We start from the raw sequence: 13,298 nt of genomic DNA, 5'->3' as shown, positions 1-13,298 counted from the left end.
AGCACATGCTGCCGCTAACACACTTCCACATACTTCACACATTCACCCCTGCCCAGCTTTTCAAGGACATCTGGAGTCACACACATCATGTCACACAGCCTCATCCCTAGCGCTCATTGCACACCAGCTCCCGCCATGATGTGTTGGTACACGTGCTGTCTCATACCACCTGGACACTGTCACACTCAGTTTCACATGTACCATTACAATTGTGGAGCCCCATGTGCCATCTCCCATGGTCACACATGGCAGCCCACAGTGTCATGAAATAATCGTGGACACAGATACACACACACCCCCCAGTCCCACACAGACTCACATCTCTATTTTCAGGACTCTGGTGGTTTTATTTTACAGAAGCTTTGAAGGTCCAGCCCAAGGCTTTTCTAGGTCCCAGAAGGTTGGGTGGGACACACTGCTGGCTAGAAATGGGGAGGGAACACCAGACCCTGCCCTGAGGCCATGCTCTGTACCCTCATGAGCTGAGCAGGGTCACCACAGTGGTGGTGGTGGTGAGAGGTACAGGGCCTTTGGGGAAGGAGCCTGTGGGTGAGCCCAACAGGGGTCCTGGGAATGGCATGATATGGCTAACAGGCCCTGACAGCACTACAGGGCCCAGGCCTTGGTAGACATGGGCGGTACCAGGTGGGCCCAATGTCAAGCCTGAGGTCACCTCCCCACAATTCCCGCTACTGCTGCCCCCAGCCACCACCATGAAGCCGCCAGATGGTCCTTCTGCTGCTCCTGTAGCTCCTAGGCTGGATCCCCATTTTTTTTCCCCTTTCCCAGATGCCTTGCGGTTTCGAGTCTCCTTACCATCCTTCCTCAGGGTCAGTGGTCGGTTCACCTGCCAAGAGGGAGGCCATGGCTGTTTCCCAGCTCCACATCTTGCTCTATGACTCCTCCAGGGATGACCAATTCACCCCACTTCTAAGAAGAGAGAACTTATTCAAGGATCAGGGAATGTGCCCCTGATATGACAAGAATCCTGAAGTTTTCAGACTGTGAGTTTGGGAAAGCCTCTCAGGTTGATGGGAGCTGCCCCTGGTCTAGGGCAGGGCAGGGGAGTGGAAATAAGCTGATGGCCTAGGGAGGAGGTAACAGGTGGGAATCAGGAGAGAGGGTGGAGGGGTGAGGGAATGAGGGATGGAGGAAGGGTGAAGGAGGAGGAAGGAAGGAAATATCTAATGGAGAAGGGAAGGGGGAAGGGTGGAGGGGAAGGAAGGGAAATGGGAGGAAGGAGAGGAGGGAAGCTCCAAGGGCCCTGGGTCACCTGGTGTAGCTTGTAGTAGAGGCCGCAGGCGTTGCACACAGGGTCCCCGCTGGCATTTCTCCGCCACAGTGTTGTGGTGGTTGTCTGGCAGTTGGTACACTGGGTTCCTGCCCTTTTGCTGACAATCTGGGGGAGAGAGCAAGTAAGCATGGACACACTGCTGGGTGGAGGACCAAAGGGGTGAGGGTCAGGTTGAAGGCAGGGTTTGCTTCAGGGAGAGGGCTGGAGTTTCTGTGTGGGTGAGGACAGGGCCTCCCTGCCAGGATAGGCATTTGGGGTATTTTATGGGGCACTACACAATTTTCATGTAACTTTGGCCATCCACTGGAATCATTATGTGAATTAGAAGTAATCGTGATTCCCCCGCATCCTAGCCAGTTCAACCAACACATCTGAGGAGGGTTTCAATCAATCCCTAGTGGTTCAAAGTGCCCCAAAGTGATCCCAGTGTGACGCAAAGGAAGAAAAGTGCAGGGAGAGGTTAGGATTCCTGCTTGCAGCCTATGTTGTTTGGTCAAGGATAAGAAGTACTGTACAAAGCTGGTTTCCTGGGTGGATGGGGAAGGAGTGGAGCATGTGGGTTCTTATAGATCATCAGGACTGGGATTTCTGTGCAGGTTGAGAACAGCAGGGATGGCAAGGCTTGGTGTTACCAGGCGCTTCTTGGGTCGGATGAGGGGCCTGTTCTGCCCATTCATCTTGTGATAGAGGCCACAGGCATTGCACAGGTAGTGACCTGTCCTGTCCCGCCGCCACAATGGTGTCGCCGTTGCTCCGCAGTTCACGCATTCTCTGGCCTCTGGTTGGGTAGACGGAGGGGAAGAAGGACTTAGTCTCAAACCAGCTTTCCCTTGGTCACCCCCACCAACCTCAACCTCCCAGTCCCTTTTTGAGAACCTCACCACAAGGGGTTAGGGGCAGAGTTCCACGAAGCTTAGGGGAGGAATAAGGTGCTGGATTGAGGGGGCTCCCAGTGGGAGAAAAGTAGGCATTAGAAAAGTCAGGACCCCCGTAGGCACTGCTAGGGACTGGAATTGATGAAGGTGGTGCAGTCCCCAGTGTCAAGAGGTCTGGACTCATCCGCTCCGTCTTTAAGGTCTCCAGGAAGCTGCTTCCCCCTTTCCCATCCAGATCTTCTGAGGCCTGGGGAGAGGAGTCCTCACGGGTGGGGCACACAGTTGAGGCAGGGTAGAGCCCGGTCTTGCCATAGGCCCAGCTAGCATATGGTGAGCCCCCGGGGATCCCCTCCATACAGTTGATCAGTGGGTACACCTGAAAGACTATGGGGGTATGGGAAAGAAAGAGGAAAGAAGAGAAACAATCAGTCTAAATTCATCTTACTTTCAGGGTCTAATGATGCCCAAGAGCCCCAATATGGTGACCAAGTTTCCATGCTTTGAACGGGTGACAGGAAGAACTGCTGGCGTTTGAGTGACTCCAGTGTTCTGAGCCCTAGTGGTTGCTCTGTCCCCTGACCTCCAACCATTTTCAAATGAGCTTTGAGGATGACTTGTTGGGATTTGGAGCCGCATATATTACCTGGCAACTCCTGCCACTGTCTACTTCCATCATTGATTCCCGGTATGGCTACCCCAAGAGGGCAGGTTGGGGAGCAATGGCATTCCCAGATCTGGATATGACCAGGAGTCAGTACAGACATGTGAAGCCTTGTCCCATTTTCCAGAATTGACTCTTTGAAGGATTCTGAGTCTCAATGGCAACCTTGACAGCACAGAGCCAGTGCCAAGATAGCCACCCAAAGAAGTTACCTGGGGAGTGTCTGTAGGCCTCAGTGTCCCTGTAGTAGGCCAGTGCGGCAGCTGCAGCCGTGGCAGTGCTGGCGGCAGTGGAGGAGGCTGCTGTATCCAAGCCCTCAGACCCGGGGGGAAAGAAGACCCCCGATTCTGGTGGTGAAGATACCAAGGCAGGGTCCATAAACTGGGGTAGGGGCTCGGAGGTCCCCAAGGCCCCGAGGCCAGGGAACTCCATGGGGCCTCTGGGGTTTGACCTGTGAGGACAGGAGGGGTCCTCAGACGTAGAAACGCCCCTCTCCCCTCTCTATTCCCTCTTCCTCCTTTCTCCTTCCTCCCATTCCATTCCCTCAATCCTCTTATCCCCCTTTTCCACCTCCCTAGTACTCTCCTCTTGCCTCCTCTGTCCACCCTCATCTCTCCCTTATCTTCCATTCAGTTTTCTTACTCCCTATCCTGCCTCTTTCCCCTTCTTCCTCTTATCTTTCCTGTCCTCCTTTTCTCTCCTTCATACCCTCCTTTTACTTCTCTTCTGTTTTATCTCCTCTCCATTTTCTCTCCCCATCTCTTCTTTCTCCTCCTCTCCCCCTCTTCCTTCACTTTCTACTCTTCCTCCTCCTTCCTTCCTCCCTGCTCTCTCTTTTTCCCTTCTTCCTCTTCCTCTCCTTCTTTTCTCCCTGGTCCTCTATCTCTTCTATCCTTCCATCTCTTCCTCCCCTTTTCTTAGCCACCTCCCCCCTTCCCCATTCAACAACTGCTTCACTCCTCTTTCCTTCTCCTCCTTTGTCCTCGCCTCCCCTCTTTTGTCTTAATCATTCTCCTTTGCCTCCCTTTCTGCTCATCTCTTTCCCCTTCTCCTCATTTTCTCCTCTCCTCCTCCTCCACTTTCTCTTCTTCCTCTACCTCCACCCCCTCACCCTCCTAGGAATGTGTAGGTGGGGTGGGCTGAGCTGCAGAACCAGAGTCCCTTGAACTCCTTGGTCATTCCCCAGACCTTGGGGTTCAGCCTCCTGTCTCCCCAACTTCATCCCTATCTGTTACATCTTGCCTTCTGACTTTCTCAGAAACCCCATGGTTTCCGGCTTGACTGTCCCCTCCTCCACCTCCGTTGAGTGTGCAGACAGAGGGCCCCCTCAGTTCCTCCCTGTTTCATGGGGGGGTCAGTAGCCCCACTGCTTATCTCTGCCATCCCCGCCCAACTTTTGAAATCACCCCAAGGCCTGTGGCTTCCTCTGAGGAGGGGGACAGGTGGGAGGTGTTCCCTCTGCCTGTACCCTGTCCTCTGGGGAGGTCTGCCATAGTTCTGCTTTCGAGTTCGTTCAATCCCCACCATCCCCAGGCCTTAGTTTCCCCATCTGCTGGATAGGAGGTGATGACAGGGGTCTTTGCCCCTTTCCTCTATTCTTCTCTGTGTGTATCTCTTGTCTCCTTGTGTCTCTTTTCCCCAACTCTGCTTCTTGTCAAGTCTGGCTCTCTGTATTTCCCTCCCATTTTTCTATGCTACCATGATTCATTCGTCTTACACTCTCTGTGCTTTTATAAATGTCTGTTTTTCCTCCTCCCTTTGTCTCTCTTCCCATGTCTCTGATTCTCTTTCCATCTTTATCTCTCCTTTATCTCTTTTTGTCTCTCTCTTTCTTTGCTCTCTATATTTTTCTGTTTCTCTTTTTCCCTCTCCACTCATCTCTCTGAATGTCTGTATATCTCTCCCGCTCTGTCTCTTTCTGCTTGTTTGTCTCTTCCTTCGTGTTTCTCTCTGGGTCCTCTGGCCTTATTTTAATGTCTTTCTCAATGTTCCCAAACCCCTGATCATACCCTTCTGCACACAACCCCAGTTGAGGAGTCAGGAAACCTACCCCCACCCTTGACTTGCCCTGTGAATCTGAAAGCCTTGGTCTCCCTGTCTGTAGGGTGAAGTGACAGAGATAAAGAAGACCACCTTCCCCTGCCTAAGTGACCCATTGTATTGCCTATGTAGACAGGCTCACAGCTGGGCCCTGGGTTGGGGTTGTGCTGGGAAAGAGACAGGCCTGTCATTGTACCCACCATCAACCTTCTCTAGGCCCCAGGGCACCTTCTGTCTTCTCTGGGGACAGTGTCTTGCCTCCTCATCTCCAACTCCATCTCTTTCCTCTCTGTCTTGGCATGATTCTATCCTTGAGTCTCTCTCTGCATTTCTATCTCACTGTCCTTTTCTGCTCCTGAATCTCTCCCTCTTTCCCGTCTCTCCATCTCTCTTACTCTTCCTTTGAGTCTCTGTTTTTCTTCTTTCTCTTCATGTCTCTGTATTTTGCTCCTTTTCTGTCTCTCCTTCTCTCTGTTTTTTTTCCTCCTTTTTCTCTGTCTCGATTTGTTTCTTACTCTTTTTGTCTCTGTTAACCACTGTACATTTATCCCCTCATCCTCTCCTCACCAGCACCCCCCAGTCTCCTTCCAACCCCACTGCCCCTGTCCCTACACCTTGTACCTTGGCAGGTCCAGGACTGCCCCCCCCGCTCTGGCAGGGGCCCACCCCCCCCCCCCCCCCCCCCCCCCCCAGTTATCTCTCTGGACAGAGATAAAGTTTATCTCGAGGCTGGGGGATATGAAAACTCCTTATCAGCTGCCCCACTAGAGTAAGTGCTGCCCCAACGGGTGGCAGGCAGCTGGCCGGCCCTCAGCTCTCCCTCTGTCCAGCCCCTCACCCCAGGTAACGTCCCCACCCCAGCCCTCAAGGGAGGGTCCCTCGGGACTGAAGGGAGTACAGATGGGATCTGGGGGCAGATGAGTCTTGGGAGAGTCTGAGATGGAGTTGGAGGGTTAGATATGGGGTTAAGGAGTCAGGGGTTTGGGGGACAACTATGGAGTTTGGGGTCAACAAATGCGAGTTTAAGAAGCAGTGAAAGGTTTGCTTGAAAAGTCACATTTTGGGATCAGAAATAAGTTGGGAAGGCAGAATCAGGGTTGGGGATCAGAGGCAAAGTTTGAGAGAGAGGGAAAGTTGAGAAGTTGGAGCTATAGTTTAGGGGTCGGGGTGGATTCTGAGAGTCATGGAAAAGTGTGAGGGTCCAAGGGTTTTGCTGGAGCAGAGACCGAGTTATATAGGCAGGCAGAGGTGTGTCTGATGACTAGAGATGGCTTATAGGAGCACAGGATGAGTTTGAGAATAGAGATACAATTGGAGTGCAGAAAGATTGGGTCCAGAGAGGGCACCTAGGGGGACAGAGAAATATCGGGATGCTAAGATGGGGTTTAGAGAAGGCAGACAGGAGGATTCATGTGACAGAACAGATTGAAGGGGTGGACTTGGTGTTTGGAGTGATGAAGACATTTTTATGCATAGGCAAGGAGTTGGGAGAGAGAAATGGTTTTAGGACATCAGAGAGAAGTCACAGGGAACAAGTACAGGATTTGAGAGGCAGTGATGGGGTTTAGAGCATGGAGCTAGGGTTTGGCAGTCCAGAGACAGGTTTAGGAGGTCAGAGAGAGAATTGGCAGAGACAGGTGTTGTGGAGTAGGCAGGGGCTTCAGAGCAGAAATAGGTGTGCGTGGTGGTGGGCACAGAAGTAAGCCTTTGTGGTGAATTCAGAGACAAGTTTGCGTTAGTGAAAGTCATATTTGGGGCAGAGGTTAGAATTTGGTGGGATGAAAGCATGTTTCGGGTCAGAGGTGGAGTATGGTGGGCAGAGTTAAGGGATCAGGAGAGCATAAATATCTTGGAAGCAGTGGATGGGAGTCAGGGCAGAGAGAATTGGGTTTAGGGGGCAGATTTGGGGTACAGATGGGGGTTGGAAAGATAGAGGTGGTCTGGAAGAGCTGTCAGGGGATTCAGGGGTGGTAGACACTTTGGGGACCAGTGGTGGGTTGGGGAGCCTAGAGCAGGCTGGAGGAGTAGCCTTGAAGTAAGGGGCAGCAGGCCCAGGGTTTGCCTTGCTGGGGGCTCTTAGGGGGCTGAGACTGACCTGGGCTGGTTGGTGCGGAGGGTTCAGCTGCTTTGGGGATGTGACGAGCTCAGTGTGATCCCAGGGGGTGTCCAGGCTGGCCTTGGCCTTTGAGGCTCCCTTCCTCCTTCCCTCCCTCCCTCCCCTCTCCCTCCTCCCTCCTCTCCAGGGAGTGGCTGGTGCCCCAGTGGGTGGGGCAGGCCAGGGGAGGGGGCGGGCCCCCTACTGGTGGGGCACCTCTTGGGCAGTGGGGCCTTCTTCCACCCCACCTGCCCACCCTGTAGATTCTTGGACCCTGTTTGACTTGGGCTTCTGTGGGCTTCAGTGTCCAGTCAAACAAAAATGGGCTGAAAGCAAGATAAAATGAAAATAGCAGATATGGTTTCATGATCCCGCTGGGCTTTTCAGTGAGTTTTACAAACGTAAAGCCCCTACTGTGTGCTTAGCCAGGTGAAGGCTGGCCCCCTATGTATGTGTCTTCCTGGCCAGAGGGAGAGAAGGGCTGTGACTGTACCCATTTTGCAGGTGATAAGAATGAGGCTCAGAGAGGTTTGGTGGGAATTTGAATCAAGATGTTGGTGGGACATCTTCAGGACCCAGGCCCACCCCGGGGACCAGGCCAAGACTGGCGGGAAGCAAAGGCACATTCACTCAGCGCCCCACTGGGGCTTACGCCAGCTCTGGCCTGCCCTGGGGCAGCAGATAAGTCTTATCAGATGGAGGCCAGCGTGGCTGTTGGCTCCGCGGTGGTAACAGGCTGTCTTGGGCTGGGGGGGCGGAGCTGGGGGGGCACCCAGGGACAGTGGCCTCAACTTCTTGCCCGCCATGCGGCTTTGGAGGCGGGAAACAGGTGGGACTAGGGGTTGGTTCCTCTGCAGGTCCTTGAGTACGATAAAAGGGGAAAGGAAGGAGGGAGGGATAGAGAAGGGAGAGAGGTAGAGAGATGGGAATGACGAGACACAGATAAATAGAGAGAGAGACAGAAAGAGACGTAGAGCTGGAAGGAGACAGAGAGAGGGCACAGAAAGGAAGGAGAGACAGAGGGGTGAGAGACGCACAGAGAGGGGCAGAGACAGTTAAGGACAGACAGAGGCTAAGAGAAAGGAAGACAGGTAGAGATGGACAGAAGGTACAAGATAAAGCCTGAAAGTGACAGAGGCCAAGGATACAGGTGGAGAAACTGAGAAGGGAGAGAAAGATGATACAGAGAAGGGGAGGACAGAGACACAGATTCAGCAACAGAGAGTTTGAGAGGAAGTCATGAGACCCCAAGTAGCAGCCTGGCATATGCCCTGGGTAGGTGGTGCCAGGGTGGGTGGGATGGGAGGGGATGTGGACTGATGCAGACCCGTGTGGCCTGTGGCCTGAGAGGGACCTCCAGAGAGCCACTGGGTCCCTGTGCCACCTTTTTATCCTGTTCTCCTTCCCCCAAATAGTAACAATGGGGACAACAACCACTGTCTCATTGCTGACACAGACCCGTGTCCTGTTCTGAGCGCTTTCCCCATGTAAAATCATTGAATAAACATGTAAATATAGCTGTGAAACTTGGGTCCCTGTAGGGCAGGGGGTAAGACTAACCAGCCATGGCCCTGGGACTCCACAGGCCAGGGAGTTCCCTGGTCCACCCATTCTATGGATGAGGTGACCGAGACACACCAGGGGCAGAGGGCAAGGATGAGTAGGCTCTGCTCATTCACTGGCCCACCCCAGAGGGATTTTATCATCCTCATCTTACCTGTCTGGGCCTCACTGTCCTCATATGCAAAATGGAAGATTTGAGGAGGAAAGGAGGCTATTTATTGAGCTCCTGCTCTGTGCCCTACTCTGTGCCAAGCCCTTGTCAGTAACAGAGAGGACAAAGACCCCTATGACTCAAGTGATGATTTCAGGACATCCACTCTGGAGCTGGCCCACCCTCATTTATGGGCCACCCTTACCACTGACTGGCGTGTGGCCTTGGGCAGTTACTGTCACCTCTAGACTTCAGTTCCTCATCTGAAAAGATGGGGTACTAGCGGCCACTCCACAGGGTGATTAGAGCGACTCAATGAGACTTTATCCATTAAGTGATTTCAACTCATTTGATGCTGAAATCTCAATAAATGTTAAGTATTCTTATTTATTCATTGAGTGCCTACTGTGTATGAAGGATGGTATTTGGCCCTATTTTATTAGCACTACTTCTAATGCTAGTACTAATGCTAGTAATATGCTGATACCAATACCAGTACTAATTCTAATTACTAACATTCTAATATTGATACTAGCACTAATGCTAATTTTAATAGTGATACTAATAATGTTTATTATTAGTAGTAAGCATTAATAGTAATGGGCTTCCTGGTGGCTCAGATGGTAAAGAATCTGCCTGCAATGCAGGAGACCCAAGTTCAATCCCTGGGTTGGGAAGATCCCCTGGAGAAGGAAATGGCAACCCACTCCAGTATTCTTGCCTAGAGAATTCCATGGACAGGGAGCCTAGTAGACTACAGTCCATGGCGTCGCAAAGTCAGACACGACTGAGTGACTAACATAACGTAACATAAATAATTATGCTAATTCTAATCTAATACGAGTACTTTATTAATATTCATACTAATTCTAGAACTAAATTATTATTCATTTTAATTCTATCAACGACTCCAGTGACTAATAATAATAATACTAATTCTGATACTAACATTTTTCCTAGCACTAATATAATAACCACAGCAGCATTATTTGCCAAGCCACCCCAAGCACTGTGCTAAATGTTCTCCATGCATCATTTTTATCCTGATCTCACCAATCCTTATGGTGTAAGTGCATATAATTGCCCCCATCTTCTGGACTGGGAATAGGTGCAGAGAAATGAAAATATTCATCCAAGGCCTTGGGTTCTTTCTTGTCTCAGCTCTGACTGATTTGCTGCCTGATTCCTGGGTAGGTCAATCTCTGAGCCTCAGTTTTTTTGCTTGGAAAATGGGTATAATCATGGAACCCACCTCAAATGTTGTTGAGAGGCCACTCAACACAGGGCCTGCCTGCACATCATAAATGGTAAGCTCTGTAGTAGTAACTCTCTTCACTGTTATTAGAAATAGCAGGTGCAGTGTTGGGGTAAGGTGGGGAAGTCTGCCCTCTTCAGAGGCAGACAAGGGTTTGGCTGCTGGACTCACAGCCCATTTCTTCATAACTAGAGTGGAGAAAGGGTTCAGAACGGAAGTAAAGCGTGGGGAGTGGGGGCCTCAGAGCTCTGCCTCCATCAAGAACCAAAACCCTGAGGCTCTGAGGCCAGGCCTCACCCCATTCCCTCCCCCATCCCTGTGGAGGGGGCACAAGCCCAGAAGTCTGTGGTGACAGTTCAGCCAGCAGGGAGGCAGCTGGGAGTGGGCAGATAAGGGAATCGCCAGGGCCAGGCCAGGCTTTGGGGGAGCCCAATGAGGGCGGGGGTGGGTGTCTGGGCCAAGCATCCTTTCCCTCAGGCCTCCATTTGAGACTCAGCCCCAACGGCCTCTCTTCCTCTCTCTTCCCAGAAGCCTTCCCTGACTGGTTCCCTCCCTCCTGGCATCTTCTGGGGCTCCAGAGCTTGGTCCAAGCCCATGGCATTTGGACTATTCTTGTCTCTTCCAGACTGTGGAGTCCATCAGGGCTGGGACGAGCCTGACTCCCCCCCGTGTCAGTAGCACCTGGAGAAGCGTCAACCAAAGTCGACTAAGGAATCAGATGTTTGCCTTAAAACCACACTATTTTGTTTTTAAGAGAAAACTATAAGAGATACTATAACAAGCACTCACCTTTGTCAAATGTTAATATTTTGCCCTATTTACTTCAGGTCTTTTTTAAAAGAAATATATTACAGATACAGTTGATACCCTTGCACCAATTTAACTTCATTTCCTCCTCTCCTTCCACTACCTTGAATTTGGTGTTTATCTTTCTCATTAATGTTTTGATGTTTTACATTGCATTACTGCATATGTATGTACCCATGAATAGCAAATGATACTTGGGAGTTTTGGCCTGTTTTTGACCTTCATACAAATTAAATCATATAGTATGTGCTTATTTTGCTCAGCATAATATCTGTGAGATTCATCCAAGTTGTTGTATAGCTCATTTTTTTTTATTGAGATGTAATTCGCATACCACAAAATTCACCCTTTAAAGTATACATTTCAGTGGTAAGTAAATTCACAAGGTGGTACAACTGTTAACCACTTTTTGATTCCAGAACATTTTCATCATCCCATAAAGAAACCCTGTGCCCATTAGTAGCCATTTCCCTTTCCACTTCCCCCTCCCCACAGCCCCTAGCAACCACTAATCTACTTTATATCTCTATGGAGTTGCCTGTTATGGACATTTCATATAAATGGAATCATATAATATGTGACCTTTTGTGTCTGGCTTCTTTTACTTAGCATAAAGTTTTCAAGGTTCATTAATATTGTAGCAGAGAAGGCAATGGCACCCCACTCCAGTACTCTTGCCTGGAAAATCCCATGGACGGAGGAGCCTGGTGGGCTGCAGTCCATGGGGTCGCGAAGAGTCGGACACGACTGAGCGACTTCACTTTCACTTTTCACTTTCATGCATTGGAGAAGGAAATGGCAACTCACTCCAGTGTTCTTGCCTGGAGAATCCCCAGGGACGGGGGAGCCTGGTGGGCTGCCGTCTATGGGGTTGCACAGAGTCAGACACAACTGAAGCGATTTAGCAGCAGCAGCAGCATGTTGTAGCATGGATCAGTACTTCATTCCTTTTTAGGGCTGAATAACTTTCTATCACATGAAAACTTCATTCCGCTATTCATTCATCCAATTAGTGAACAGTTTTGGCTGCGTGAATAATGCTACTATGAACATGTGAAAATTTTTATGTGGATATATATTTTCAGTTCTCTTGGGTGTGTATCTAGGAATGGAATTGCAAGGTCCTGTGGTAATTCTCACTTCAGCTTTTTGAGGAACCTCAAAGGTATTCTCCAGAGTAGCTATATGAAGGTTATACATCCTCTCCAGCACTTGTTACTGTGCTCATTTTTGATCCTAGTAAATGTGATATGGTATCTCATTATGCTTTTGATTTGCATTTCCCTGATGGCTAATGATATTGAGCATCTTTTCATGTGTTTGTTGGCTTTTTTTTTTTTTAACCATACCATGAAGCCTGCAGTATCTTAGTTCCCTGACCAGGGATTGAACCCAGGCCCCAGCAGTGAAAGCACTGAGTTCTAACCACTGGACCACCAGGGAATTTCTGGTTGGCCATTTGTATATATTCTTTATAGAAATGTCTGTTCAGATCCTTTGCCCATTTTATTTGGGTTGTCTTTTTATTTTTGAGTATTAAGAATTCTTTGTTCTGGATGCTAGACCCTTATCAGATATGTGGTTGCACATATTTTTCTCTTATTTGTGGGTTATCTTTTCACTTTCTGGAGAGTGTCCTTTGAAGCACAAAAGCTTTTAGCTCTTTTTTCCTTGGATGCATCATGCAACTTGTGGAATCTTAGTTCTCTGACCAGAGGTTGAACCCAGGACCTTGTCAGCGAGAACATGGAGTCCTAACCACTGGGCAGCCAGGGAATTCCCAAAAGTTTTTAGCTTTGAAGAAGTCCAGTTTATTTATTTTTCTCTTTGTTTGCTATGCTTTAGGTGTCATATGTAGGAAACCGTTGCCTAATCCAAGGTTGTGAAGATTTATGCCTAGGTTTTCTTCTAAAAGTTTTATAGTTTTAGTGCTTAATATTTAAGTCTTTGATCCATTTTGAGTTACTTTAATGTGAAGTAGAGGTCCAGTTTAATTCTTTCCAGCTGTCCCAGCACCATTTGTTGAAAAGACTATTCCTTCCCCCATTGAAATGTCTTGGCACGCTTGTCAAAATCAATTGCCCATGGTGCATAAATTTATTTCTGGACTCTCAATTCTATTCCATTGATCTGTATATTATATTTATCTTTATGCTAATACCACACAGTCTTGATTGCCATATGATGTAAGTTTTTAAATTGGGACATGCAAGTCTTCCAACTCTGTTTCTTTTTCAATAGTTTTGTAGCTATTCTGGATCCCCAAAATTTCCACTTGAATTTTAGGGTCAGTTTGTCAATTTCTGCAAAGAAGTAAGCTGGGATTCTGATAGGAATTGCACTAAATTTGTAGATCAATTTGGGGAGTATTGCTATTTTAATGCTATGAAGTCTGTAATTCATAAACGTGATGTGTTTTTATTTAGGTATTCTTAATTTCTTTCAACAATGTTTTATAGTTTTCAATGTATAAATCTTGCCCATCTTTTGTTAAGTTTATTACTAAGTATTTTCTTTTTCTGATGCTATTGTAAATAAAATTGTTTTATTAATTTCA

At 49.0% G+C, this 13,298-nt stretch overlaps 1 protein-coding gene, 1 long non-coding RNA gene and 1 other non-coding gene across 3 annotated transcripts in view; 1 reads left to right on the top strand and 2 right to left on the bottom strand.

The window, feature by feature from the left end:
* The window catches only part of LOC139034057 (uncharacterized), a 21,247-nt gene extending 7,949 nt beyond the window's left edge, over positions 1–13,298 (top strand). Inside the window, exons 2-3 of the long non-coding RNA XR_011486527.1 lie at positions 790–1,004; positions 10,463–13,298. This is a non-coding gene — a long non-coding RNA (uncharacterized lncRNA). The remainder of the gene's footprint in view (positions 1–789; positions 1,005–10,462) is intronic.
* Positions 476–3,311, bottom strand: GATA1 (GATA binding protein 1). The gene is made up of 5 exons (XM_020901231.2): positions 3,043–3,311; positions 2,176–2,553; positions 1,927–2,072; positions 1,274–1,399; positions 476–847 (listed from the first exon to the last, which is right to left on the bottom strand). Exons 1-5 carry the CDS (start codon positions 3,260–3,262, stop codon positions 476–478), a joined length of 1,242 nt encoding a protein of 413 aa, XP_020756890.2. The 5' UTR covers positions 3,263–3,311.
* Positions 12,113–12,184, bottom strand: TRNAE-UUC (transfer RNA glutamic acid (anticodon UUC)). Its single transcript has one exon. It is a non-coding gene; the product is annotated as a tRNA-Glu (tRNA).

This window comes from Odocoileus virginianus, unplaced genomic scaffold (assembly GCF_023699985.2).
Source record: "Odocoileus virginianus isolate 20LAN1187 ecotype Illinois unplaced genomic scaffold, Ovbor_1.2 Unplaced_Contig_22, whole genome shotgun sequence".
NCBI lineage: Eukaryota > Metazoa > Chordata > Mammalia > Artiodactyla > Cervidae > Odocoileus > Odocoileus virginianus.
This window is presented reverse-complemented; position numbering and strand designations above follow the sequence as displayed.

Excerpts from the sequence above, each read along its gene's own strand:
- GATA1 (XM_020901231.2), bottom strand. The coding sequence starts at position 3,262 with ATGGAGTTCCCTGGCCTCGGGGCCTTGGGGACCTCCGAGCCCCTACCC. Across the intron at positions 2,073-2,175 it reads TCTGCCCCTAACCCCTTGTG|AGGCCAGAGAATGCGTGAAC; the intron begins GTGAGGTTCTCA and ends CTACCCAACCAG. Across the intron at positions 1,400-1,926 it reads TCCGACCCAAGAAGCGCCTG|ATTGTCAGCAAAAGGGCAGG; the intron begins GTAACACCAAGC and ends TCTCTCCCCCAG.